Here is a 27,083-nt window from a genome sequence, read left to right as displayed (position 1 = left end):
TTCTAAAATATTATAATTATTATTATTATAATTATTATTACAATTATATTTAATACATGATGTTTGATGAATTACTGTAAGTAGGTAGTTTAATAAATTCGGCCTAATCATAATAAAGATGTCGCACAGATGAGGGCGCTGGGGGCGCTGGGGGCGCTGGGGGCGCTGGCGGTGCAACCGTCACTGGTTTGAAACGAAAATGCGGGTTATACTCATCTTTTAAGGAAGGCAGCAATATATATTCAGAATTATAAATAGAAGACGCTGCCGTTGGAGATTGTGGTACTTCAGAAAAACCAGGAGGAGCACGAGTAGGTGTTTCCGAGGTATTTGTGCTATTAATCGATTTTGTGGACCATTGATCCGCTGCGATATTGATATCAGGAGTTGAACATGTGTGTTCATTGGAACTAGGATCTGTCGATGAAGGCATTGTATTATTGTAGAACGTAATTAGTTGATTTGCGGCTGATAACAATTTCTCCTTCATTACATCATTGGTTAGTATATAATTCACTTCCTGGTTCATATTTCTATCCTGGAGAGAAAAAATTAATATCATGTTAGGACATTTAGTTTATATGATAGAATGATTATAAGGGAAATCAAATAGTAATTGTAATTTAACCTGAGATCTGTGAGTTGCATTTGCGTAAATTTCTCGTTCAGGGCACATCGTTCCGACTGAAACCATTTCAACAGCGTTATCCGTCGAAAAGGCGCTATCTGTTTGCGTACCCATTTCTTTATGCTTCAGATTATTTCGTTTTGATTTTTTATTTCCCACGGCTTTTGAATAATGCGAATTGTATTTAGTCGGACCATGTCGTCGGAAATTGCGTTTTTCTTCTTGTATTTTCTTTTCATTCGTCTGTTCCGTGTACTTTTCGTCTTTCTCTTCATCAAATATAAAGTTTTTCTTTTCATTAGTAGGAGCAAATTTGATGGATAGTTTCTTCCTTTTTTTTGTTTCCTTCTTTTTTAACCAAGGTCTAGTTAGGAAATTATTAGAAAATCTGTTGTCTTCTCCATTGTAAAAGAAAGAAGAAGAAGGTCTAGTTAGGGAATTATTAGAAAATCTGTTGTCTTCTCCATTGTAAAAGAAATCAGTTTGTTTTGATTTTTTGTATTTGTAAGATGCGGAAGACCTAGGAAATGAAGATGACGAATGCATGTTATCGGAAGAAGTGAATTTTTGATTAAAGATTCGTGCATTTCCTTTATTCCCGAAGAAATTGCTGTGTTGTTGCTGAGTATACGATTTTTGAAATTTATTTCGAATAACATCATTTCGCTTATTTGCAAACGGTTCGGTATCTTGAGATATATTTATCGGGAACTGCGTTTTGTTAAAACTATGTTCCTCACTTGATATATCCATAGGATTTTTCAAAGCAGTGTGCGATATACAGCTGTCAATGTTTTTACAGTTCATTGGAGTTTCATTACTACCGTTATTCGATTGATTTCTGGAAGAATCAGAATCTTTCTCGGCATTTTGAGGTTCTATCAACGGTTTCCCGTTCGAATTGTTGTGTTCCTTGGAACCAAGAAATATCCAAGAAATTGTGTCAAATAAATAGTAGTATAAAAGATACAAGCCGTGTTTGATACCATTTTCTATGATAACATCTTTCAACGAACATAAACCTTTCATTGATGTTATGATCATGTTTTCTTTCGTTAGTGTTGAATCTTTTGTTAATACTTGTTGAAGATTGTGGCCACTGTCTCTGATCACAGATTTTGTTGACTTCTGTACATTCGATACAATTTGCTGTAAAATTGATAAAACCGTGCTAACTCATATGATTTATTAGAATTATTTGTTAAATATATTGAGCAAATTCTGTAGTGTTCTAAATACGTGTTTTACGATAATGCGTGCAATATGAGAAAACACTTGATGTGTACCCAAACATTGACGTGTGTAAGCGCAAAACTATAAAATGTTGATCATTAAACTGTGCATAGATATTAAAAGTCAGTCGTGTGATGAAATACAATTGGCGAATTTCGCTCGAATTTTACGCGAGATAATCTTGCCGAAAGTGAGCGTTTCTTCAAGCATCAAAGGAATTTATCATTACGTAAATATTGTTAAAATTTAGATAATTTGAAACATAATTAGTATTGGTTTATCTATAAAATGACGTCATGATGTACCAGACACCGTTCAATTACCTTACTGTCTCAAGCAACAAATATCTTAATGAAATTACTTCTACTTAATTCTTCAAGAAAATAATATTGCATAGATAGATACTAATACATTTGGCTTTTTTTCTTTTCCACTTCTTTCAAGCAATAGTACTTACGTTATCAATATGAGAGCACTGACATTCTCCTCTTCGTACACATGTGTTTTTAATTTCCTTTGATATGATAACTGTCACTGTATTACACTCATCTTGCTATGTTCTTTCATCACTACTGGCAAAACTATCGTTTCAAAATTTGGTTGAGTCTGAGGTAGATGCTAGGTCTTCACTACACCTGAGAAACTGCAAATGAAGTGAAAAATTTAAGCGCAAACCAAGCTTTTATACCAAGGATATGCCTGTATTCTGCTTCCTGATTGGTCCACCAATCAGTTGGCTAGGAGAATATTTGTAGGAAAATTAAAATTCGGGGGTAATTATCCCTTGTAAAGTCTCAATTGTAATATTTGCACTACTCCGCTTTCAGGTCAATTCGCTCCCCTCGATACCTTACCGTTTATTATTAGACACTTTAAGCTCTACCTACATTTTATAACAAGTACACAGATTAGGAAAATTTATTACATTTTTTTATTCAAGATCATTTGTTATTCATAAATATTCATCGTTAATGAGGGGATGTCCCATTATGTAGAGGCGAAGGATATAACTAAAACAAAAGAAAACTCATATTTAACAACCTGGCCTGTTTGGGTCGTTTGAAAGCTTAGGATCGAGGGCTGAGGGTTAAGAATAAGATTAAATATAATAAACTTTTTCTTAAGATTTACAGTTAATTTTACCCTCCCAGGTATTTGATCCTTCGACGACGAAATTATCGCTATGGCAAGAAGTTTGTATTTCCTTAAATGTAAAGAAGATAACTTTGAAAATTTAATTTTACGAAAATAATTAATTAATTAAAATAAATATTTAAAATAATTCTACCGCTCTAAATATTTGCTTATATTATTAATTATAATATATATTATTTATTAATAATAACATAGATAAATGAAAAAAAAATAACATAGATAAATGAAAAAAGAAAATAATAAGATGGAATATACGATCGGCGATTAATGATTACGGATCGCGTTGGAAGCTGAAATATTAAGATAATAATAATATATATTATTTATTAATAATAATATATATTATTATTATAATATATATTATATATAATATTAATATTAATATTAATATTATAATATATATTAATAATAATATATATTATAATATTAATATTAATATTATAATATATATTAATAATAATATATATTATTATTATCTTAATATTTCAGCTTCCAACGCGATCCGTAATCATTAATCGCCGATCGTATATTCCATCTTATTATTTTCTTTTTTCATTTATCTATGTTATTTTTTTTATTTAGTATTATTATATTATTATTATTTTTCAACTCCCTTTTCTGTATCATAGTATAGTATAGTATTATATTATATTATTATTATTTTTCAACTCCCTTTTCTGTATCATAGTATAGTATAGTATTATATTATATTATTATTATTTTTCAACTCCGTCTTCTGGAGTACTCTTTTAGTATGTAACATGTACAAAATAATATTCTTTGCAATTAATTACGAATAAATTTTATTATTATTATTTGTTACGTCCGAGGACTGTCTAATTAATAAATTGTTTAAATGTGTAATAGATTAGACTCCATCCCTCGGTCAAGACGGCTATTAACTGCGCAAATATAATTAGTCGGGCCGCATTTCTGCATTACCATTAAGGCTCTTAATTACTACAACATATCTTTCAAGTCGAGCTGTTCCTTAGGGTTATTGTTCAGTCAGGTATAAAATGGGATAGGCATGTTTTTCTAAAGCGACCCATACTTATCCATAGTGCTCCTTTGTGACAGCACCGAATTTGACTGAGTTTTTATTTTGTAACCAGTCACTATTTTGACTGGTTTTCCGTTCATTCATGAATCATCGTCTTTACGTGTATTGCGTACTCCGTTCCGTCAATGTTTTTTCTTATATTTTCTTCGTCATTATCTTAATTTGTTACGCACATTGTTGTTATTATTAATTTTGCGTTTGATGAATGTGATGAAAATAAATTAGAAGATAAATTAGATTTTATCGAAGATTACAGCTCTGAAATCTTAATGTTTTTCAAATTATTTTTTAAGCGGTTACTTTATGGAACTACTACTATAACTTTATTACGTGAGATACGTAAAGGTAGAACTTTAACAATTACGGAATACTGTTATAGGATACAAACTCACGCAAGCATGTAGACACGCGAGAATGTACGCACGCATACTTGAATGCATGCATGAATATGTCTGCACGCACGCGAAAATTAATGGTCGTGCACACCTATACACTTGAATGTATGTATGCACGCAATACAAAAACACGCACTCTTCATTGCTGCTTTGATATAATTTAACTATGCTTATGTATCATTTTTTAAATATAATTATTACGTTTATCTTGTAATAAAATTTCAATAAAAATATTTTTGCTATATGTACTAAATTATTTTTAAAAATATTGTGTCTAAAATTTATTTTCTTTATACACAGGATATTGGCCATTTTACATACAAATAAATAATAGAAAATGTATAGCGTTTCGAAGAATGTTTCTAAGCTCGCGCGCAATTCAATAGAGCATGGCGGCCATATTGACTGTATTCTCCCAACCCAGTGCCAAGGATGTTTGTGCGTGCCTGGCACCACTGCTGTTACATCGCGGTCGTTGTCGTCAACGTCGTCGTTGTCGTTGTTATTCTTATTATCGTCGTCAACGTTGCTCCCGTCGTTGAATAGTAATAGTCATTGACGTGCAGAGATATCGAATAGTTCAGGACGCGGTGATAACATTTTGACAGAATTGACACTTTCTGTTCGCGAGATGTCAAATCAAATATGTCTAAAATGGAACAGTTTTTTAAACAACATAGCAACGAGTTTCGAAAGTCTCTGGGAAGAGGAAGGTTTAGTAGATGTGACATTGGCAAGTGATGGACAATGTCTTACTGCTCACAAAGTGATTCTCTCAGCAAGTAGTCCATTCTTTAAAAAAGTTTTCCAGGTTAGTTTTCTATATTCTTTACTTCACATTTATGATTTCGTTAACGTTTTGGCAGTCGTCTTATCGTTGAGTAAAATTCTTTGTTAATTTATTTAATCAGTAAGATGTAACGAAAAAATTCTTTAAACAATAATGCACAACGTTTGAGGTTATCGTATCTTGAACAATACGAATTTTATTTCGAACTTGTCCTGGTTAACTGTCACATGAATTTTACCAATGATCGTGTTACAGTTTAATAAAAATATTACTTTTTTGATTTTTTTTTTGCATTATAGACAAACCCTTGTCAACATCCAGTCATAATACTTCAAGATGTGCACTTTAGCGAACTAGAAGCCTTACTTATATTTATATATAAAGGAGAAGTAAATATCGAGCAAAAGAATTTGCCAGCGCTTTTAAAAGCTGCGGAGACACTGCAAATTCGTGGTCTTTCGGGAGGGGATATATTTGCTAAGGAATCTTATAAAAGATTAGTGGAGTTGGAACAAGCGGTGGAAGAAGGAGCAGCTACTGCCAAGGAAGAAACTCCAAAAAAAAAACAAAAATTAAACAAACATCAGAATTCTATATTAGAATCAGCACTGACACCTAAAGTATCGCAAGTAGAGAGCACAGATGAATCTACGACCAGTGAACAGAGTGGCAAAGAGGGAGATTATTTATTGCAGAAAAATATGCAAAATCCGATATATCATCGTTTAGAAATGAAGGTTGGTTGTATATTATACTAATAATATTTTTTAAGCAGTAATGATTAATCGAATATATGAAATAAAGTTGAATGGATTGTATTTTAGATAGAACCATTAGAAACTGTGCTAGAGGATTCTCAAAAACAGTCTGCAACGGACAAGGACCCAACAGAAAGGTTAGACACAGGGCAACTCGTTGGGAGTCAAGGTTAGTAGTATACATATGTGAAATTAAGATATCGCTTTATAGATAATAGTAGTGGACATAATCATATGCATGTTATTTTAAGAATATATTATATTTATCTTGCACAATTTGTGTATATTTTGATATTATATATGTCTTTGTATTTTATAATTGCATTCAATCTCATATTTCATGGTAAACTGTATGGTATGTGTACAAATTTTATAAATTAGAGAAGAATAGGGCAATGTATACATTTCAATGCGTACGTGTTGGTAAAATTCAGTTCATAAATCGATTCATTATGGTTAATATTGGAAAATGTATGTTAGGGTGTATGATAGAATTTATAATTTGATTGATAAAAATTTCATATTGTGTATGTTCGAGTATCTCATTCAAATTAGGTGCATACTCGTTTTCGATGCTTTTTCAAATCGTTGAGTTAGCTTTGATCGTCACTTCTGCTTTATTATCCACATTGGTGTGACACGTATTTCTTTCATTTCTTTTTATTTCGTTCGATGTTACAAGCAAACTCATAGTGGAAATGGGAACGTGTGTAGATAGTAAATAAACACATATATCCGTAAATAAAAATTGTACGATCGGAGAAACTAGAGGTCAAGGCGTAGATAACGTCAAGTTATCTAGTTCAACAGGTGACTAAACGAAAGAGAGGAGAAAGAAATAATTGAATGGTCTCGTTTATTAGTATATTTACGTAGTTTATTACGAAAAGTCCTGGCTTCTAGTACTCAAAAACGTCATCTAGATCTTGTTCTACGTTTACGCGTAAAACTATCTGTGCATGCGTGACGGAGAAGACAAATGGAATGATACGCGATCGATCGTTTAACGCGACATTAACGAACCTGGTCGAATTTGCTTGATTGTTCGATACGCTGCAATTCACGCGTCAGGGGGATCCGTGTCTAAAGCAGGCTGTGCTCTGATGTGTGTGGCAGGGTCTGGGAACAGCCCTGCTGAAGACATTTCCGGTTTATCTGGGTTATCCGGCCTAACTGGATTCTCGGACGTGAAGCCACTGCTATACGCGTATCAGCAACTACCTTACGCCGATCTTCTGCCGAGTCCGGAGATAATCTCAACGTGGGCATCCTCTCGACCGATGGATCATTTGGCCTGTGACCTTATGAAGATCCTTTTTACCCCGGAGGAGAGGATTCTTTGTAACGTAAACGGCAAGATGGGAAAACAGCAGTTCGATAGTAACAAAATACATTTGATAAGAGAAGTTTTGCTGCACTTTAGTGGTATTGCACCTAATAGCGTGGAATGGGAGGAAACTTGGAAAAATTGCGTAACTAAAATCGATACTAGCAATAGGGGTTTGAAGAGGTATCTATTCCAAAGGCGGTCGGTTTATACTCAATGACTAGGGCGTTTCAGGTCAGGGGTAAAACGGAAACGTTTTCACTGGCTAGAATGAAGTGTTTCTATCACTGATTCGTCGTTTCGATTGTCTAAGATCATCTAGGATCATGTTAGATCGCCTCGAACGTTTCCATATCCTTTCTTTTTAAAGAAGGATGCGAGTAGGTGGAGCGAGAAAATGACACGAAAAAGTAGAATGTGTTCAAAGAAAGAGTAGAGGAACGGGAAGCATTCTAGGCATGGTCCAACTACTTGTATATATGCTTCACGTTTGTTTTCACGGGGCAAATGATCGAGTAATTTTACACTAATTCTATTTTTTACCATTGTCTTTCGTTTTGATAATGATCACGCAACGCGTGCTCCGGAGACTTGTTTCACGGCTGAAGAAGTCGATCGTTCCATTTTTTTGATTCCTTTGATTCTCTTTTTCTTTGTACCTTGCATCTCGTACGTTGTGCAACGCAACATTCCTTCCAATTCTCCATTTACAATGTTCACGCAGATGTGCACTCTCGCCGTAGACGATCTACATAACACGATATTAATAGTAATCGCGTCGTGTCGTAAGGACCCCGCAGAGTTTTTTACGCTCAAAGACGCGACAACTAAGATCACATTTGTTATTGTACGCGCGTAGATGGATACATAGATGAAGGTGCTTACGTTTACCTTCGTACACACTATATACGCGTGCGTGCATAATTGCGCTTCGCATTATTGACGACTTTAAAAAAGACGAATACGTCGAAACTATTACGATGGAAGTAGTAATATAAGATATGCTTTTACGATGTTTAAGGCGTTTAATATGCCGTGACGAAACTTCACGCAAACGATTCGCAGCTATCGATAGCACACAATCTTATTCTATCGTTTATTTTGAATCAAACGAACACATAAATCTGGTTTTCCCATTTATTTGTTATCTTTCTGTTTTTTTCTCGTTTGATCTTGAGAAGGTACGAAATGCTTCGAGTTGACTGTTATTTAAATCTATGCGATTGTAGACAAAATACACACATACACGAAAACGACTGGTTGCAAATAAACCTATTTTACATTTTTAATTGTCTCGTCATTTCCCGATATTCCTGTTTTCCTCTGTACATACATATATTATATGTACGGACTATTAGATTTTCTACTTGGTGTCTTTCTTGGATAATTTGCGCGTTTAAACGTACATTCGCAAAGACTTGGAGAAGAATGAACTAATTATAAGAAGAACGAACGTTGGACATACTATGAGTTAATTCATCGCATCCTTCATCCATTCGAAGATTATCCATTTCCCAAAGAAAGAAAAAAGAGAGATCCTAGATGAACCGACAAGATCCTTGTTCGAATTCCTTTCAATTGCTTCCGTTGACTGACGAAGACAGACAAATATCTCGAACTGAGTGAAGAAAATTTGAAGTCGCGGACTGGAATTACTTGCAGGATCATCGAAGCCGAATGTAACCGTAATCGCCGACGCACGAGAGACTTCGACTCCTTCGTCCGAGCCAGAAACGCGCGCGAGATTTCCCATTGACCTTGATCGAACTCCACCTTGGAATACTTATCGACACTCGGACGAACTTCACTTGCCGAATCATTTGTATTCGGAATCGATGCCCGATCAACAGGAATCTACATCAAACATTCTCGTGGAACGAGACGCAAGAGTTCTGCATTCCGTATTTCCAACTTGCCCCGGGACCGCTGGCAATTCAGAATTCCCCGAAGAGACCGTCAATGGCGTCACAGCGTATCCACCATTTCCGTGTCCGTTCTGTGATAGAGCGTACACGAGTTGGGGTTTTCGTCGAAGGCACATCAAAGCCGTGCATACGATTTCGCCATCCTTAAACTGCAAATGGTGTTTACAGGTGCGTATGTAGATAGCGATTATAATATCCGATAAAGTACGAGGTAAATGCAATGATTTTTAGGTTCTTCCTACGCATGCGGCTTGGAGACGTCACGTAATATTAGCGCATAATCTGTCTGCGAGCGACGCACATAATGGGCTCCTAATTTTAGAGGAAGCGCATATGGTTTTGCAAATTGCGCGCCCCACCAGGTTAGATACTTTAGTTAACATAATTAAACAAAATTCCCAACAGAATAGCAATCCCGAGAATTCCCAGTCGGACAAAGATTAAATTGGAAGATTGGATCGTGATATATCGACCTGCCCGGGCCGTTCTCCAAATCGTTTACTCGTAGTCGAAACTTTGCTATCGACGGACGGTTTTGGAAGGACAGTTACGCTGTACAGGATTACGCGATAGAACATTGTTTAAGTTATTCTCGTTCGTAGAAAATACGTCAATGAACCAAATTTTCCACAAATGCCTAATCGTTTTTTTTATATACGTATATTTTCGTTGTACATATCGCTTTTATAGTCATTATCAATGGCCAGTGTCACGCTGTCGAACGTGAGATATTTTTATTGTTGTATTAATTAAATTTTTGTAAAAAAGCAAATAAATATTTAATGTATGATAAAGTATTTCTTCCGCTGTTTCGAGCTGCTGTATTGCGTTCACTTAAAGGAAACGAGACACAAGCGTATGCTTTAAAAAATCAAATCGTTATGTTCTTTTTTAATTCTTTATTTTTTAAAATCTTGGTAACATTCGTGCATCAGTCAGTTGACATTTTTATAAATACTATATATGTACTTCGTAAAAGTGACAGGAGTTTCGTGCTATGCAATAGAACCGGTCGTGCAGGGTGCACTTTGTTGATAATAATTCGATTTTTTCGCGAATGAGTATCATTGCGTGCAATGAAGCGTATGAAAGCGAATTTAAACATAAACCCTTAAGTACCTTTGGCATCCTGTTCATTGTATGATATTCTCGTACATTGTTGTAACTTTTTTTTAAAAATGATTTCCTGTTATTATTATTATTTCTTTCGTTTTGTAATAATGCAAACGCCCGTTAACCGTTGAACAAGAGTGTATGTTTGCGTGTGTGTGTGTGTGTGTATATTTGTCGAGGCCAATAAAAAAATAATGGTCATATATCGCACATTGGTAAGGAGCATTGCTAACTGTTGGAGAAGACAGGCAGATAGAAAAACGAACCATACGATGAAAATTATCGTACATTGGACAAAAGTGGCGATGGTCGCTCGGGGCGCGAATGAAAGTTACAAAAGAAGTTTATCGTCGAATCGTTGCGGTAACTTGTTTCCATTTAAAAGACAAAAGAAGAAAAGTATTAAAAAAATATACGTATGTACATATTTGTGGATAAAAAAATTTCAGCAACGTTAGTGGATTGGGTATCGTTCTTTCAAATCATACGAGTCGTGCATTTGTTTCCATCGGGACAGCTACAGGTACCTTGCAGGCTTCTCTTTTTTTCTCGTGGTATTAGCAATTCCAACTAGTCCAGTTTTTACCGTGGTTCGATACATAAGGAGTTTTCGTCGTTGGCTCGAATTTTACAATTCGGCCACGTAACCTTCGATAACGATTCCCGGTGCAATTTCTTCGGTGACACTTTCCGAGACCACGTTGCTTCGACCCCCGGTACCCGTCCGATCTTCTCCCCAGGCTCCCTCCTTCGCATATTTTTCAGACATTCTGACCATTTCATTGGGACTCCATTCGGGAGAATCTCTGCGACTGCCTCCGCTTCTGTATACAACGTGTGACTCGTTTTCGCGATTCCCACGATATCCTGAACCTGGCAGTGGTGACGGAGAATGAGAGTAGCTATCGTAAACGGGTGTACGCTTCATCGACGCTCGATGATGGCTCGTTTTTCTCAACATCGCCTGTTCGAACAAACGTCGACGATTAGATGGAACACTTACTATGTACGCGTTTGTGTAATTTATTTTCCTTGTCTCACCTGAAAGTTGAACGGTGGTTCATCGCTGTCTTCGTTACCGTCAGTGTTACTTTTACGACCGATCATCTGTAGTTCCTGAATCGGATTGATGCTGAAACGAAAACGAAAAGAAATTTTCCTCAAGATCGTCTGATAACAATAGTTCGGCTTAACTTAGCGCGAACGAACCGATTGGCATTGCCGCTACTCCTGTTAGTTTTATCCTCGTATTCCCAATCGTGGCTACCGGTATCTACGTTGCTTTTACTTCGAACATCCGAGCTATAATTGTCGACGCTGCGCGTCAAGGGTGGTTGTGATTGATTGAACGGAACAGGTGGAGGCGGTGCGTGTTTTCTAGAGCGTATCGATCCGGTACTATCGTAATTCTGAAAGGAGAGATGGCCAGGAAATATGACAGTGGCAAATAAGTCGATAGCGAAACTTACTGAGCGAGGATTATGAGCGTTAGCAGAAGGTACAGGACTACGATTGCTCGAATGATGTTGAAGTCCAGAGTTACCCATTCTGTTCTGGGACGACTCTTCGGGTGGACATCGGACCGAGATATTCGGGTCTCTGGAAAACGGAGTGTCGATCAGACTCTGTCCCTCGGTGCCCGAATGCGCCACTCGCTGTGGCGAGTTCGTTGTTTGAACCTCGACGTCTGAAAAATGCAGAGCAATCCGATGGGGAGTGAGTTCTCTCCGAGAAAAAGAGTCGTCACTCGCCTCAGGTAATCGAGATCTTTTTCGTGTTCTTTTGTACTCTTTTTCCACGCCCAACACGAATCTCTTAAACGAAATAATCTTGCGTAGCAATCGATCGCTATCGACGATTCGAAATTAGTTACTAATTGTGCGATTAATTGGCTGAATTGATCGTAATTACGACTGAAAGAGAAAGGGAATTTGATGAAAACGCGCCGAGTCGGCCGAGCTACATACACAGAGTGATACGGAATCGGAATCGTTATCGTTTGTTTGAATTTAAGAAGTAGATTACTTCTCGGGAAAAGCGTATCAGGAGCACCCTGTATGCGTACTCGACGAACTCGGATCGGGCAAAAAGAAAGAAGAATGATATTTGAAATGTACGAAAAAGATATGAAAAAAAGTTTCGTTTTCGCGTTGATAAAAGTGTAGAAGCGAGTATCGGTATCGATGCATCTCGACTGAGCGAAACAAAATGTGATAGGCACCTCTGGTACGACTCTTCCTGTTGGCCCACGGCACTGTTTGTCTCCGTAATGGCGCGTCCCAGGCTTCGTGCTCATCGTCAGACGCCGATGACGACGCGGATCTGCGAGAACGTATTTCTCAGTTGACGCCACAAGTCTCCGAAGAGTTCTTAAACGACTCTTACCTCGAGATAGAGACGGCACAACGGAGAACGAAAAATAATGACAAAACAGCGTGCGTACATAAAGTGTAACGCGGAACACGTGGGACAAAAACAAGCAAGAAACATGAAAAACGTATAACACATTTCAACTCTTGCCTTTTGCGTAAATTTCTTCGCGATTGGTTCTTAATAAAACGCGAACAAAACATAGAAAATTGTGCGTCAGCTACATACGATGCGATTTATGGTGAATGACATCTAATGGTGAGGGTCGACACACAATATCGGTAGGAGAAGAGCGTAAAATCAACTCACCCAATACCTCCCATTCCACTCCTCATATCGGGAAAAGGTAACTCTTGATGAAAGTTGAAAGGTAACTTGTGCACTTGGGGTGGTTTCAACTGGCCTAAATACGCGGACGTGGAAACGTTTGTATCTACTCGATCTATGGATATTTGTTCATTCGTCGTCGTGAGAGATGCTACTATCGCTTGATTGAACAGATGCACCTGTTTGTGAACAAAATTTCCGATGAAACCACTCGGAAAGCTATCTACCCTGTTCCCACACTGGAGATGGAAATCACTCACTTGTTGCGAGAACTGCACGAGGTCTTGATAGCGGGCTGCACGGTAACGTAGGAGGACTTGGAACACGCTCTTCGACCTCCACTTGCTGCTGTAGAATTTCATCATGTCCATCGTCTCCGGATCCATCTTCCCCTTTCCCAGAAGAGGCGCTGTCTCCTTCCTCACTACGTGCCCCCTGTATGCTGTTTTTCATATAAGAAATCGCTTGATCATACAATTCTCGAGAAACGTCGTGAGCGAATTAATCGAATGCACGAATGAAAATAGCAACTATTAGGCTCGTCAAAAATCAAATCTCTTTTGTCGCTCGCTTCTTTTTCTTCACCCGTTCCCTACCTTTTTGAATCATCAACGCTGCCTGATCTTCCGACATGTCCACCGATTCGTCCTTGTTTATAGACGCTTTCTTCACTGAAAAAATACTCGTTAAATTTCTCGACAGGGATGGAAGAAGTACGGGCCTCTCGAAAAGCGAAAAACGCGGCGGAATGGAGAATCGGCTCGCACTCGATCTTGCTTCTCCTGACAAACAGTTTACCTACCAACTTCTTTCTTTACGCTCTTCGTGATCTTCGACGCCATGCTTTTGCGTGCCAAAAAGGCCCTCATCATGCATTGAACTTTTACTATCTTTTTCACCTGAGTCTCGTACAATCTCGAAAGGTATTCTTCGTTGTAATACTTCAGAAACACTTTAGTTTTCCCAATTATCCAGCCTTCCATTTTTAATCTGATCAGTAGCAATCGACAGTTGTCTTTGGTAATTTCGACATTCTCGTCGAAATCGAAAGCCAGGAATTGATACCTGAGGCCGAAGGATTATTTTTATGTGACAAAAGTGGTGTGGATACTCGAGGAGATTACCTTCGAAGAAATTCTGGGAAAGATATTCTATGTGGGTAACCACGTTGCCTGGCTCTGGCAGTGTCAAGGACAGCCAACGCTCTGATCTGTTGTCTGACAACGTCTCGATAAAAACCACGAGGCGCCCCTTCGAGATCGGATCTTATGCACCTGATGAAATGGATACCACTACTTCCGCCACCTGCCGAAAGGTTCTTAAGGATTTCGAGGCTGGTAGATTTAAAGGTAGCCGCGCACGTTCTCAATTTCCGTGTCTGGGAGTATTGCCCTCGGGATGCGGTGTTATACCTCTGTTTATAAAATAATAATCGCGAGGTGATCACAATTTTTACATTTCGATTCTTTCCATTTCTTCGGTAGACCGTCGATTATAGCGTATTATCACTTTCTTTTACCCTTCCGCTTTTCGTTTTACATTTCTCTACATTTATTTTATTTTTGCGAAATACCAGACATTGAAATTATATTAAGCAATCTCACCCTTGGTTTCGACGTTTCCTGCATGAGCGCGCCCCATTTGCCTTTGCTCGTCTTCTTTTCCGCGATTTTCGGATGGTCAACGACAACGGTCAAATTCCCAGCTTTCGTCAGTTTGTTCGTGAACATTTCTTTCACGGTTTCGATGGACGATTGCCTGAACGTTTCGATTATTTCCGGAGGAAGAAAGTCGCGATTCTTCTCGGCAATCTCGCTAGCGTCGTAAAGCAATTTCCCTGTGTAATGAGCGACCGTAAATTCGTGAGAACTCACCGCTTTTACATAAACATTGCTCGATCGTTGCTGGATTTTGTTTATGATATATTGATAATCGAGCATATTTTTCGATGCATTATCGATTATACTGAATAAACCTCTGTCTCTGCTCATTAATTGATCTATCGCGTCTTTGTTGTCGTAAAAGTGCAAACGTTGCATCGGTATATCTTCTTCTTCTTGTTCTTGCTATGGATCAAGATCGTTACAAAAATCTTATCCGCCTAAAAATTCGAGTAGAATTTTTCACGAAACCTTACCATTTCCCAAGCGAATATCCTTTGGTTGTAATAACACTGCATTTGTTCGTTCATGGTGTTTACCACTAACTGCTCGAGTCGGTTGGCCGCGAAGCACTCGAATCCAAACATGTCCATTATGTTAATCGCATATTTGTCCCCGCTGAAAGGTACGCATATATTTTAGATAATTCCATCTTGTTAATCAATTTCGTTTTGAAACTCACAATAGAGCACGAGTAACCGTAAACTTGAAATTGATAGTATTCGTTATCCAGTCAACCAATCGCTGATAGATCGTGTTAGCCAATACGTCCCTCGCTTCTTTCGCTTCCTCGCAACTGTGCCTTCTACGTATGGCATTTCCCTTTGCGATCACGCAATAATTAAGCAACGCCCAATTAAATTTCTTTTCGTCTAGGTCAAGAAGTTGGGCAACTGAAATACGAAAAGTCATTTAGACATAAACATTTACGAATAAAATATTGATATTTCATACCTCTGTTGGCCGCATCGTTGTTGTCCATGTCAGCTTCCCCGTTGTTACCTTCGACGAAACGAATTTCTCCTAGATTTAAAATCGCTGCTAATATCTTCCAGATAGTTTCGCAATACTCTTCCATTTCTAAGATTGTCAGATTTTCCTTGAGTTCTTCGAACTTAGCCACGTTCCCGCGTGGATCGTTTCGGACTTTGAACGATCGTTTCCTCTCCGTTCCCTTCTCGCTTATTCTCAGGTATCGCATCCTTCTTCCCGGTGGTAGATGATACTGTTTCAACTTGCTTATGGCGTCGAGGCCGTCGTAAAAGTAGTACAGCACGTGAAAATTCGATTGATTCCTGTCGAGAAGATATATCTCGCGACTACCGTGACCAATCGATAAACGTACGATTAGATTTACCGCTAAAGTTGCAACGCAATCTCGAAATCTAACATACGAGTAATTGCTAGTTCTAGTTGCACAGAATCCAGTAATGGAACAACCTAATGCGCGCTAGCGTAAATAGCAGATCACGATATTAACCTGTCGCGGGTAGAAACTCGCCACTTCTCTAACTGATATAACCAAAATATGGCGCCGGAGGCTTTCCCAGAACTTCCGTATGTTGTCTCCAGTTCTAGCACGCACCTGGTCGAATTAGGATTCAAAGGCGTGGCAGCGTTGCTGAAAGCGTGAATCACTTTAATAGCTCGCATTAATCTCGCCCCGATGTCTTGCAAGCTCTGGAATCAAACGTACGACGATCAGGTGGAAAAACAGCTTGTTCGGTTTACGCGATTCAGCCGATAAACGCTTACTTTTCCTAGATACATGAGATGTCGAACAAGGTGCATCAGGTTGGTCGTTTTCCCCGAATTGCTCTCGCCGGCTAGTAAAATATGTTGAGCCTCTTCGTTGTGCAGCACATCTTGATAGGCACTGTCGGCTACAGAGTATATGTGAGGCGCGTTATCCGATCGCGACTTGAATTGGTATTTTGTGTGATACTGGAATCAAGGGAAGTGTCGATAGTTAGTGCGATTTCGTTTGACGGGTTAGATCGGTGCACGATTCTTACATCGGACCCGTAAATGTCCTGTTGCTCGTTCGGATTTAAAATCAAAAGGATATCGCCAATAAAGCTGTGGTAGTAACCTTGCCGCAATCTCTCGTGTAGTTCGTCCAAAATCGTATCTTCCGTGAGCGTCTCGAGCGCGGCTAGATCTTCCATGAACATAGGTTCTAGAGGGTCTGTTTGATGAGTCTGGAGGAGAGATAAAAGAAAAGTATATCTAGTGACAATAGACGCGTCACGTTTGCTCGAAACGTTACCTTCAGGAAACCCTTTCGAACTATTACTTCCGGTCTTCTCACGTGTTTGCCTTTCGCACAGACGTCCGTCATTAATATCTTGATCTCTTTCGCTAGCTGGAAACATCGTTCTCGTTATCACCTTCTCTACTCGGACTCGCGCTGTTCCAGGAAAATCTTTTTACCGCCTTACCAGAAAATCGTTCGCGGATGAATCCGCTAGAAAAGGGTGTTCGGCTATTTCCGCCATGAACGGTCTGTTCTCAGGATTTTTCTCGAGACATCTGCAACGACATTGGAATGAAGCGAACGTCAGTGACGTAAAAGTGTAATATTCGTGCGTATTTGAAGAACGTACTCGGCGATAAAGTCGTTAAAATTTTGCGACCAGTTGGACGGTCTGTACAGATTTGGCGGCGGATTTCGAACTATTTGGAACAACGCTCTGGTGGGATGCATATCTTGAAACGGTGGCTTTCCGTCAGCCAACTCGATCGCTGTAATTCCGACCGCCCAAACATCGGCTCTGCTACCATATCCTTCGGAGCTGTTGCCTTTGCTCATGGCCACCTCCGGTGCCATCCAACTCGGCGATCCTATACACGTATATCTCTTTCCCATTTCACCTTGGAACATCTTCGATAGCCCAAAATCGACCAACTTCACTTCTCCTTCTTTGGTCAGTAAAATATTACTGCCGCGAATATCACGGTGCATCACGTTGTGCTCGTTGAGATAAACCATCGCCTGAGAAACAGGGTGACTCTTTAAGATTTGAAAGAGGACGAGTCGACGAAGCGCGATCGAATATCTCAGGTCTGGACTTCCTTCTTCTTTCGATACTCCGCAGCGCGATTTCGTCGGCAGAGTAGACATCGGTACCTTCTCGACCTTCGCGGGCATTTATTTCGCGTGTAATTTGCCGGCATTAAACGTCAACGTGGCCTGATTTACCGCACGAGCGACCGTGGACGAATCGCTACTGGGTCCATGGAACACGTACCAACTCGAACAAGAAGGCGACGTCCGAAGAGAAGAAGAAGGGGTTGCGTGCACTTTACGAGAAAGGATGGTAAGACGAGCAAAGAGAGACAAAGAAAGAGAAGAACGAAGCACGTAGGAAATCCCGCACGTGTGCGCTATAGGTTGAAAAACGCTTCTGTAAATATGGTCGCTGCAAGCGGAAAACGCATCGATGTCCGATAATTTCATTCGATCGGAAATCAATCGGGTCGAAGACGATACACGAGAAAGAGGTAACATATCTTCTGTCATGTAACGTACGAGAAATTAGAGACGATCGAACGCGTAACACGGCGAACTGACGACGCCGCGACGGTAATGCGCATCGAATGCTTAGCCTTTCATGCTACTTGACAGTTTCATCGATCCTATCTTTTCTTGGCAGCGCGTATGAGAAGTTGATTGGTCGATGGTTCCGTAAGCGTAGTACCGATATATAGAGAAATAGCATCCAAGGTAGGAAGTATTCGCGCGCGAATTCGTTGAGGTTTGAGGAATCAGGTTCATGAAGTTCTCACGGCGAAGATAATTAGCAGAACCCATCGATTTTACGCGGTCCCGATGTTTTTGCAGGGATACCGAGCCGCGAACCATGTCACGAGCACGTCTCGGGTATACCGAACGGAAAGGAAACGACGCACGATTCGAAACGGAAACGCGCGTTTTACCCTCGGCGCCGATCAGGTTGCAGCGTTTGACGCGTAAATGACACCTGTTCATTCCGGTGTCCAGCATTCTTTTTTCTTCTAAATGTTTCCTTGGTGTTCGTTCGGTTTCCGTAGTTGTTTCGCGGACCGCGACGCTCGGAGAGGATACCGAGTCGGAGAAACGTCTCGTACGATATTAAGGTAAATTATATTCCAGGAGGAAAGAGAACGGAATTATGGAACATTATCCCATTGTGACCGAGCGAATCCTTTCCCTAGTAAAATTATAGACCTCGAGGCGGGAAACGTTCGCAATTCGCCGGTGTCGCGATTCTTCGTTATTCCTTGGTTGATCCTTTTCGTTCTTACGTTTCTGCCGCGAGTGTAAGGTCCTATGCATCCTTAGCCGCGCGCGAGATCTCCAACTCTGTCCTTGACTATAACGCGCGCGCGCGAGCCTTCTCCTGGGACAGAGAAACGCGAGTACCGGCGTCAGAGGAGAATGGGACGGAAGTCTTTGCGCTCTTGATCTCCGCTGGATGCAACCGGAGAGATCGCTGTGCGAACAGTGCGGAGAAGGGCGAACGAGCGGGCAGCCTTTCATTTGCGAGCAGGTTAATTAGCGAGCTATCTCGCCTGTCTTATTTGTAATTTATACGCCGTAGAATGCGGTCCATTGACGCGCGTCTTTCGCGATCTTTCTCGTGCTCCCTGGTTTTGCGCGTACGTAAAAGCGAATACGTACTCGGTGAATGCCGTCGCGAGTTACCCCGTCGCGCGAGACCAGCTCCTTTCGTCGACGCCACGCAAGACATTCGGATCGCGTTACGGAACCAACTACCTCATTCCCTCTTCCTTTGTCCGCTTTCCGACGTCATTTTTACTCTTTCTTCTCCTTCTCCTTCTCCTCTTCGTTTCCTTTACCTTCTTCCATTCGACTTGAGTAACCTCAAAAATGATTCTTCTACTTGCGACGCCTATGCTTGCCTGGTCGCAATGACACTGGGTATACTCGAAATATGCCAAAGGATACTACAGTTGAATCGTAATACGTAACGTCTTTCGGGTAACCTGCTTTGGGTATCCTGTTCTCCGTTGCTTTCGGTTTCGTACGCATTACAAAAATGCTGCTCGTTCCAAATTAAAGCGAAAAGCCCGTAGGCAGTATCGCGAAATAATATCTAATACGAAGAAATTGCAGTATTTCCAGCGCTTCGTCAAGCTTCATTTCGCTCTATCAGCTTTGCGAAATTTACCTGGATCACCTCCTTCAAGATAAAGCCTATGTGTTCTTCGCGCATTTTCTTGTCCATAGCTAGAAGACCGTGTACGAGATCCATCACGGTGCCACCCTCGCAGAGCTACAAATCGTACAAAGAATATTAAACAATGAGACAATAGAAGGTAAAACTCGCCAGCTATAGGAGGATGCTGTTTGCGTATATTAAGATACGTAAGAGAGAGCCACTCTGATGTACCGATTCTTAAAATTATATCGTAATCACGGCTTAAGAAAGCAATCTTCGATTTGAGTCGCCACTTCGTACGTCGCGTTGATAGCTTGGCTTTAGCCGCGAAATTGAGGAAGCAATTTAAATCGAGTATTCGAGGAGAAGCTTAATTTTCCTAGTGATTTCACGTAATTGCCTGCGATCTCGATATCTAAGATTCGACGTTAACGGTTCCTGCTTCTATTTCTAACGCGAGACTAGCGCAGTTTCATTAGGGATCTGGAATCAAGAATTTTATTCGCGTTCTGACAAATTCGTCATCGTTCGGTTTCGTGTCTGTGAATCTGGATGGGGAAGCTCTTAGTCGTACAGTACGAGCTTTAAGCGGACTGAACAAGCACGCGATGCACACGGTCGATGCATTCTTTCGGGCGAAAGCGCATCGAGCGCTGCACGAAAACTTGGTCTACTGGCAACCGTAAAACCTGCCCGTGATACGATATGAAATACCATCGGCGATAAATCTTAGCTACATTGTCGTTGCGTGTCGTTCCTCTTTTCCAGCTTGTTCCTTGCCTGCCGCTCTCCCGGTCTGGTCTTGCCTTCGCGAACGTTTACCGGGCTTTTTACCGGGATCGATTGACTTGCAAAACCGTCGTTATTTTCTTTGTTGTCCGTGCCAAGCCACCTATTGTACACCTGTTTCTTTACCCGTGTTCTCCATCTTCGCCCGTACACTATCTCGTGACTGTATAATCCTCGATAACGAGCAACTTATCGTTCTATCGTGAAATTCGTTTTCAAATAGAAACACATTGGTAAATTTTAAATTACAAAACGTAGCGACATCGTGTCGAGGCTGCTGCGTCAAAGGAAGAAAAACGGAACATCATTGATATTTAGAGAGCAGCAGAAAGGTTGAACGTGCACGCGTATACGTTAAATCGAATATCGACGTTTTGCTTGAGATAAGTAATAATATTTCGGGCGCACCGAGGAGGTCCACCCGTAAATTAGGGCCGCGACGTGCCAGGGCTCACCTGCGTACACGAACGAGTTTAATGATTGTTTAATGGCCGCGCGTGTCGTAAATTATCCGTGTATTCGACCGTCTCAAATGCTTGAAATTGCCTCCGGGTCCTGGCATGGGTACGTACAGCAACTCTTCCATCGCCGTTGCCATCCGTCTTTTTTCTTTATTTCTTTCCTTCTTTCTCCTCACCCACCCCTTCGGCCTCGTCCAACCGAACCCCACCCTCTCATGCCGTGTCTGTTCGCGGTCTCCAAACTTTTCTTTTTTTCTCCGAAGAATTACGATGTTAGAGGAGTGGCGTTACGGGGTATATCTCGGGATCGATGTTCAAACGCGATATAAACGTTTCAGGCAAATAACACTTACGTCGTATGCGATAATGCCGTAACTTCGAGACGAACCCTCGGGCAAACCTTACCTCCATGACGAACCATATTTGATCGTACTCGGTCTTCTTGCCAGATCTTCTGCGATAAATCCCATAAAAGTCTGGCAGATTAGGATGAGACGCAAAGTCACGAAGAATCTTGTATTCCTCGATGATCAGGGATTGTGACTCAGGAGTGAGTTTCTGCACCTTCACGGCAACTCTCTTGTTTCCTGTAAGAATACGACGCGTGTCGAAGAAAACATATCGTGAAACTGACAGTTGTAAAAACCGATTGCCGAAACTGTACCGGCTTGTTGATCGATCGCTTCGTAAACATCGCCGCACACGCCAGAACCTATGCACTCTCTGAGCAGATAACGTTTTCCGGGATCCTGTATGCTATCGAAACGCTGCAAGGTGTTTCTTCCTCGATCATCGAGATCGTCTTCGTGCTCACCTCTGCCTCCGCCGCGTCTGTGCTGTTCCCTGCCACCTCTCCTGTCGTATCCGTACTCGCTCATTTTCGGTCGTTTCTCGTCGCTGTCTGAAACATTGGAAAAACAAAACGATTGCTCGTTCGATATTCTGTTAAACGCGAGATGAAAACAGAAGGAGACAAAGTTGTGGCTTTGAGCGGTGGAACGAACGATTGCGCGGTCGAAACGTATCAAGAAGAATCGGAAATGATTCTATCGTGGATGGCAAACAAGAGGAAAAAGAACGGAAGAAATAAAATTTAAACGGTTCCGATCGAGTTGCATAGAGGGAAAACCTCTGCTCGGTGCATTCCATGGAAACCGCACGACAAAAAGTTCATTAATTTTGTTCTCGTTTCCAGGATAGAGTGCTCGCGTCGATGCAGCGGCATAGGAAGAGATCGTCGCGTACCTCTTCACACTCACGGGAAAGCGGGACCGGTGCCTCTTTCCATCTGTTCGAACGACGAGATGGTCGAGAATGACTCTTCGAAGAGAACGCTCTACGGATTTTTTACGAGAGGCCAGGTTCGGCCGGTCGAGGGTTTCATGGCGCATCGGCACAAAGGTGAGTGCTAATTATATTCTTTCTCGAGTGCCGCGTGAACGAGTGGTAATCGCTAATTAGTAGCTTGCTTCCTGAATGCTTCTACGAGGGAAGGCTAAAGCTGCGTCAGGAATTCGAAAGATATCGCGTTCGGTTCTGGATCGGAAATCATCGCGTTTCTCCTCCATCTCCTGTCTACCGTGTGACGCCGAATATAGAACATTCTCTTTTCGAGTTCTGAATATTTTGCGATAACCAACGAGGCGTGTTACAGTTGTACCGATTCGTCGTTCGCCGGGTAATCGCGATGTAGTCGGGGCGAGCCAGTATACGGTAGAACTTGCGGGTTTTCTGTGGCTTTCACTCTTCCAGCTATGATCATGGATCGTACGACGACGTTTCACAATTTTTCAGACACTGTCGATACTTTGACATCGTTGCTTCGCGATAACGCGATAACGTGGTAGAATTTTTTTATACGAAAAGCCGAATTAATTGTCAAACGTCAGTTACGTCGTCTTTTTCGCCGTCCGGACCTCATCTGGTACTTGTAGGGCTGCGGAAACTGCTGTACGGCAATGCACATCCCATTTATCGGATCCTACGGATTGCGTAAGGGTTACGGTTGGCTCGCTTAGTTGCCTTACCAAAGACACGATCGATGCGGTTCTACTTTGGTCGACTCCATGGACCTTTGCTTTTCTCTATGTATAGCCATTATTGCGTGTGGGCAGTTGATAAGCTTCGTTGGCACGAAACTGCCAGCGGGAATCTCTTCGTTATTGGATCATTAGTCTAAGTTACGTAATTCCCTCGTCGAATTCATTAGCGGTGTTGCCAAGGTAATAAGTCGCGTTCGGCGACAGCTTGCCTCTGGTGAATGCAGGTTACTCGTTCTGTACTAATGCGTTTAAGTTTCCATGATTCGTTCGGTCGAAGGCGTGGGCTTTCTCTCGGTCTGATCGGCGATGACGATTCCGCGAAATCGCGCGAATCTCGAGACGCTGATCCGCGAGAAAACGCGAAGGAATAGCGAAAATGGAAGAGAAGAGTGAGAAAATAGGAGAGGAGAGGGGAGAGAGAGAGAGAGAGAGGTGTGGGATGGTATGGGAGGGGGGAGTGAGTAACGAGAGGATTCGCGTCGTTAGCCAATTCATTTATTCCCGGTGGGTCGGCGCTCGTCCAGCATAATCCGTCGATTTGTCGGCGCGGCGTGTCTCGTGTAATGCTGCTTCTTGCCGCTTCTTGTCGCTTGTAATCGAAGAGGGAAAGGGAAAGGGAAAGGGAGAAAGGGTAAGGGAGAGAAAGAAGATGAGAGAGGTATGGAGCGAGAGGGCGACGCGTCACTGACTATATGTGAACGAACGGACGTAAGAAACTCGGGTTGATCCACGATGTCCACACGATGGTTCTGTTCTGTTCTGCTCGTATGCGATACGACGCTGCTCCTTCGCTTCCTCTCAGTTTTCTCAGTGGTCTCTCGCGAACGAGCGCCGCGCATCTTCGCTCCTTCCCCTCGTGCTTCTTCCTTTTCCTCGTTGTTGGTTGTCGAGCGGTGCAGGTTTATCGGTACGACAGGGCGTTAAATTATTGATGCCCGACTGCGCGTCGCGAGAAGACGAACGAGAAGAAAGGAAGAAGGGTAGCGAGGTAAGGACGGGTCCTGTGATTTCAGAAAAAGCTTTCCGTGCCACTCGGTCCATCGGTTCTTTCTCTTCGTCTTCGTTCTCGCGCTGGTCCGCGAGTCACGTCCTCTCTCTTTTCTTCTTCCGAGGCGAACCTGTGCAGGGCTCGCGCTCTTTAAAAGGGAACGAGCGTGGGGGCGACGAAACGATCGTTGTGGGAAAGTTTCGCGGACCTACACGATCCTCCGGTCGAATCGAAAATCGGTCATTCTCGATCGACGACCATCTCCTTCGCCCGTCATCTCCGTCTCCTTGGTCACCTCGGTCACTTTCGTTATCTTCGTCGCTTCTATCGTCGTCCGACCTATTTCTTCTACTCCCGCGCTCATCTCCCTTCGCTGCCGATAAGACTAAGCGAAGCGAAACGAAAGTTGGGCGGGTTCGAAGTTTCGAACGCAAACTCCCCGAAAAGAACCGTGTGGGAAAGTCGATATCCGTTGGCCGAGGAAGGTCTCCTGCTATAGCGCCGGAATGTTAGCACCGCGAATCCCTGGGAAGAAGCAGCAACGCCAGTAGTGGCGGTGGAAGAAGAAGAAGAAGAGGAAGAAAAAGAGGCGTAGAAGCCGAAAACGATCGGCAGCCGACCGGTTCGGACCGGTTGAAAAGGGTTCGACACTCCTTTCGCCGGAAAGTACGGTAAACTGGTGACAAGTGGCTTGTTCTCTCACTTTTCTGTTTCTCCGCAGAATCATCGTACCTTTAAACACGTCGCGTCTCACCTCGTTAATCGGAAAAACTAGTAAACGCAAATCGTCGTTCTCTTGATTCGGCGATCGATTCCCGTTTCGTCGGCTATCACGCCGCTTCTCGTTCTTTGCGGAAAAACTGGTGTACCGACGTCGTCGCGTATCGGTGCGCGCGACGATATCGATGCTCGCCGATCGACGAGGCAGACGGATCGACGAGGCAGACGGATCGTCGAGGTACGCGGATCTCGGTGGCAGACGAGACGCGGTGTTTTCCCCATGAGGCACGAGGCTTCCGCTTCTTGCACTTCGTTCTCTCCTTGTTTCTCTCTGCTTCCCTTTGCTTCCCTCTCTTTCTCTCCGCTACCTTTTACAGATTCTCGAAGATCGATCCTTTCGGCAGATAACGCGTTCTCCTCTTTGGGATTCCGAGGCGGAGGTGTCGCTATTCTCGCGATCGAGCCAGGCTCGAAAAATCGCTCGTTCGTTGCCGGTCGTACGTTATTTCCGTCAGGGGGTTAATCGATACCGAGAATCTCGCCGCTGTTCTTCTTCCTCGAAGCTCATGCAACATTTAACTTTCCGCTATATTCTCCTCGAGCTCGCGGCTCGCGCTTACGATTCCCTCGTCTCTTTCTTTCGATCTTGTCTTACCACAATGTACCTCTTGTCCTTTCTTTTTTTCATCTTCCTTCTCGTTCTCGTTAGAAATACCGATACGTCGGTCCAACTACCGCGTGTCCGTCTTCGTCATTCTTGCTCGACCGAAGTTGGTTCGAAACGACACCTGCCTGGATTTACCTCCACGGTAGCTGCACCGCTACGAGACGAACGTTCTCCGCGGGGCTCGCAGCTCAGCTACCTTCCGTCTTCTCCCGTTCTCTTTGTATTTACGGATTTCTCTCTTTTTCTCGTGGCAAAACATCCTGAAACACATGTTCCGGCACCTTCGAGACGCGCACCGTGGAACGTAAAGCACATCGCATATACACCTTCTTTCCTTTTTCCACTATTCCTCCTCTTCTTCCTCTTCTTCTTCTTCTTCTTCCTCCTCTTCTTCCTCCTCCTTCTCGTGGACACGCTTCTTCCAGTCTTTCCTCTTTTCCTCCCTTCCTCTCTTTTTCACCAACTCTTTATCTCTCTCTCTATTCCGATCTTCGAGCGAAACTTGTTAATTGCGGTATTATTCGCGATCCGAAAACGAAGTTCGCGATCTCGTGTCATCTTGAGGTCGTTCGCGATTATACGGCTCCTTCTGAATTCGATCGGGTTCGGAATAAATACACGTAATCGAAATATATCGTGAAACTTCACTCGTTCGTCGAACGATCGCTTTTCGAATCGAGATCACGTTGATCCGCGAGGTGATTAGAGCCACGAGGCGTGGAAAGAGTCGTCGCGTAATTAAACTAACAAGCGGGAATTTTTTGGCGACCGATCGGAAGGGGAATCTGACGAGAACGAGATCACTGGCTGGCTGTTTACGCGGCTTATTCGATCGCACGAATTTTCTCGACGGCTCGTCGCTGATTCTTTTCATCGGATTTCGGGGAGTCGACACGCTAGAGAGGAGTTTGCCTGTGTAAAGATCTAGCAACGGACGAAACGAAGGGTTTTCACGGAAGGTGCAAAACACTTACTCGTAAGGGACAAGTAACAGGGGTGGGATGCTCTTAGCGTTGGCTCGCGATGAAACTCACCTCTAATTAAAACGTCTGGCAGGTTGTGCAGGCCCTGCGGCGTCCACCCTCGCAATGTTCGCAATGCTCGTATGCCGGAGTAAGAGCCGAGCTCTACGACGCTCGTGCAGGGTGGTAGTCACGATTGCGTCGAGGGGGTGCTGCTGGGGAGGGGTGCTTGGCTTCCATGATCCAATAACGCCGACTTAATTAACTAACTGCTAACTCGCAAGCCTGTTAGCTCATTGATTTCGTATGCGAGATCGTCGTCCAGCTCCGACTCACTCTTTCTTTTTCTCTCTCTCTCTTTCTCTCTTTCTTTTTCTCTCTTGTTGCTTCTGGTTCCTTTCGACGAAGTATTCATAGTTTATTCTTTTGTCAATCAAGTGCATAGTTTTCGATTTTCCCGTTGTTTTCACATTATCGACGAGTCTCGTCGAAAGTTTCGTTCTCCCTTTCGCCAATATCAGGGAGCAATAGATTAAATAAGATA

The 27,083-nt window shown here is 42.2% G+C and overlaps 3 protein-coding genes across 12 annotated transcripts in view; 1 reads left to right on the top strand and 2 right to left on the bottom strand.

Moving 5' to 3' along the window:
• Window positions 1-103: 103 nt before the first annotated feature.
• Window positions 104-1,535, bottom strand: LOC138182647 (uncharacterized). The gene is made up of 3 exons (XM_069118680.1): window positions 1,054-1,535; window positions 629-990; window positions 104-538 (listed from the first exon to the last, which is right to left on the bottom strand). The coding sequence occupies exons 1-3, from the start codon at window positions 1,433-1,435 to the stop codon at window positions 104-106; spliced, it is 1,179 nt and encodes a 392-aa protein (XP_068974781.1). The 5' UTR covers window positions 1,436-1,535.
• A 2,414-nt stretch (window positions 1,536-3,949) lies between these two features.
• Window positions 3,950-27,083, top strand: part of LOC138182921 (protein Wnt-6) — a 72,646-nt gene continuing 49,512 nt past the window's right edge. For 2 of the 4 annotated variants that reach the window (XM_069119361.1, XM_069119356.1), the window contains exons 1-2: window positions 6,103-6,191; window positions 22,356-22,561. In XM_069119361.1, the coding sequence (XP_068975462.1) occupies window positions 22,475-22,561 (87 nt within the window). In that variant the 5' untranslated portion in view covers window positions 6,103-6,191; window positions 22,356-22,474. Of the gene's footprint in view, window positions 5,286-5,563; window positions 6,002-6,088; window positions 6,192-7,138; window positions 8,639-9,011; window positions 9,443-9,505; window positions 10,072-22,355; window positions 22,562-27,083 lie in introns of those variants that run through there. The other 2 variants (XM_069119358.1, XM_069119362.1) reach the window with 2 other exon arrangements.
• Window positions 10,154-26,745, bottom strand: ninaC (STKc_myosinIII_N_like and MYSc_Myo21 domain-containing protein ninaC). 7 transcript variants are annotated; one of them, XM_069119351.1, is made up of 24 exons: window positions 26,612-26,745; window positions 21,825-22,061; window positions 21,566-21,747; window positions 19,920-20,024; window positions 17,352-17,740; window positions 17,187-17,277; window positions 17,015-17,110; window positions 16,761-16,946; window positions 16,501-16,689; window positions 16,226-16,425; window positions 15,700-16,040; window positions 15,428-15,638; window positions 15,222-15,363; window positions 14,689-15,150; window positions 14,209-14,498; window positions 13,887-14,149; window positions 13,681-13,755; window positions 13,345-13,526; window positions 13,067-13,263; window positions 12,609-12,709; window positions 11,857-12,074; window positions 11,597-11,796; window positions 11,429-11,519; window positions 10,154-11,351 (listed from the first exon to the last, which is right to left on the bottom strand). In XM_069119351.1, exons 2-24 carry the CDS (start codon window positions 22,036-22,038, stop codon window positions 11,016-11,018), a joined length of 4,761 nt encoding a protein of 1,586 aa, XP_068975452.1. In that variant the 5' UTR covers window positions 22,039-22,061; window positions 26,612-26,745; the 3' UTR covers window positions 10,154-11,015. The 7 variants fall into 7 exon arrangements, 5 of the variants coding, with proteins under 5 accessions (XP_068975452.1, XP_068975453.1, XP_068975455.1 ...); XM_069119352.1 differs by lacking the exon at window positions 26,612-26,745 and adding an exon at window positions 23,188-23,600; XM_069119354.1 differs by lacking the exon at window positions 12,609-12,709 and having other exon boundaries at window positions 11,857-11,986.

The sequence above is a fragment of the Bombus flavifrons genome, chromosome 8 (assembly GCF_040668555.2).
Source record: "Bombus flavifrons isolate JBK064 chromosome 8, iyBomFlav1_principal, whole genome shotgun sequence".
Classification (NCBI taxonomy): domain Eukaryota; kingdom Metazoa; phylum Arthropoda; class Insecta; order Hymenoptera; family Apidae; genus Bombus; species Bombus flavifrons.
The sequence above is the reverse complement of the archived record's forward strand: the minus strand, read 5'-3'. Positions and strand labels throughout refer to the sequence as shown.

Excerpts from the sequence above, each read along its gene's own strand:
- ninaC (XM_069119351.1), bottom strand. The coding sequence starts at position 22,038 with ATGAGCGAGTACGGATACGACAGGAGAGGTGGCAGGGAACAGCACAGA. Across the intron at positions 17,278-17,351 it reads TTTAACGACTTTATCGCCGA|ATGTCTCGAGAAAAATCCTG; the intron begins GTACGTTCTTCA and ends ATGTCGTTGCAG. Across the intron at positions 15,151-15,221 it reads GGATATTCGCTTGGGAAATG|CAAGAACAAGAAGAAGAAGA; the intron begins GTAAGGTTTCGT and ends CTTGATCCATAG.
- LOC138182647 (XM_069118680.1), bottom strand. The coding sequence starts at position 1,435 with ATGAACTGTAAAAACATTGACAGCTGTATATCGCACACTGCTTTGAAA. Across the intron at positions 991-1,053 it reads TAATAATTCCCTAACTAGAC|CTTGGTTAAAAAAGAAGGAA; the intron begins CTTCTTCTTCTT and ends TCCTAACTAGAC. Across the intron at positions 539-628 it reads ATGCAACTCACAGATCTCAG|GATAGAAATATGAACCAGGA; the intron begins GTTAAATTACAA and ends TTTTCTCTCCAG.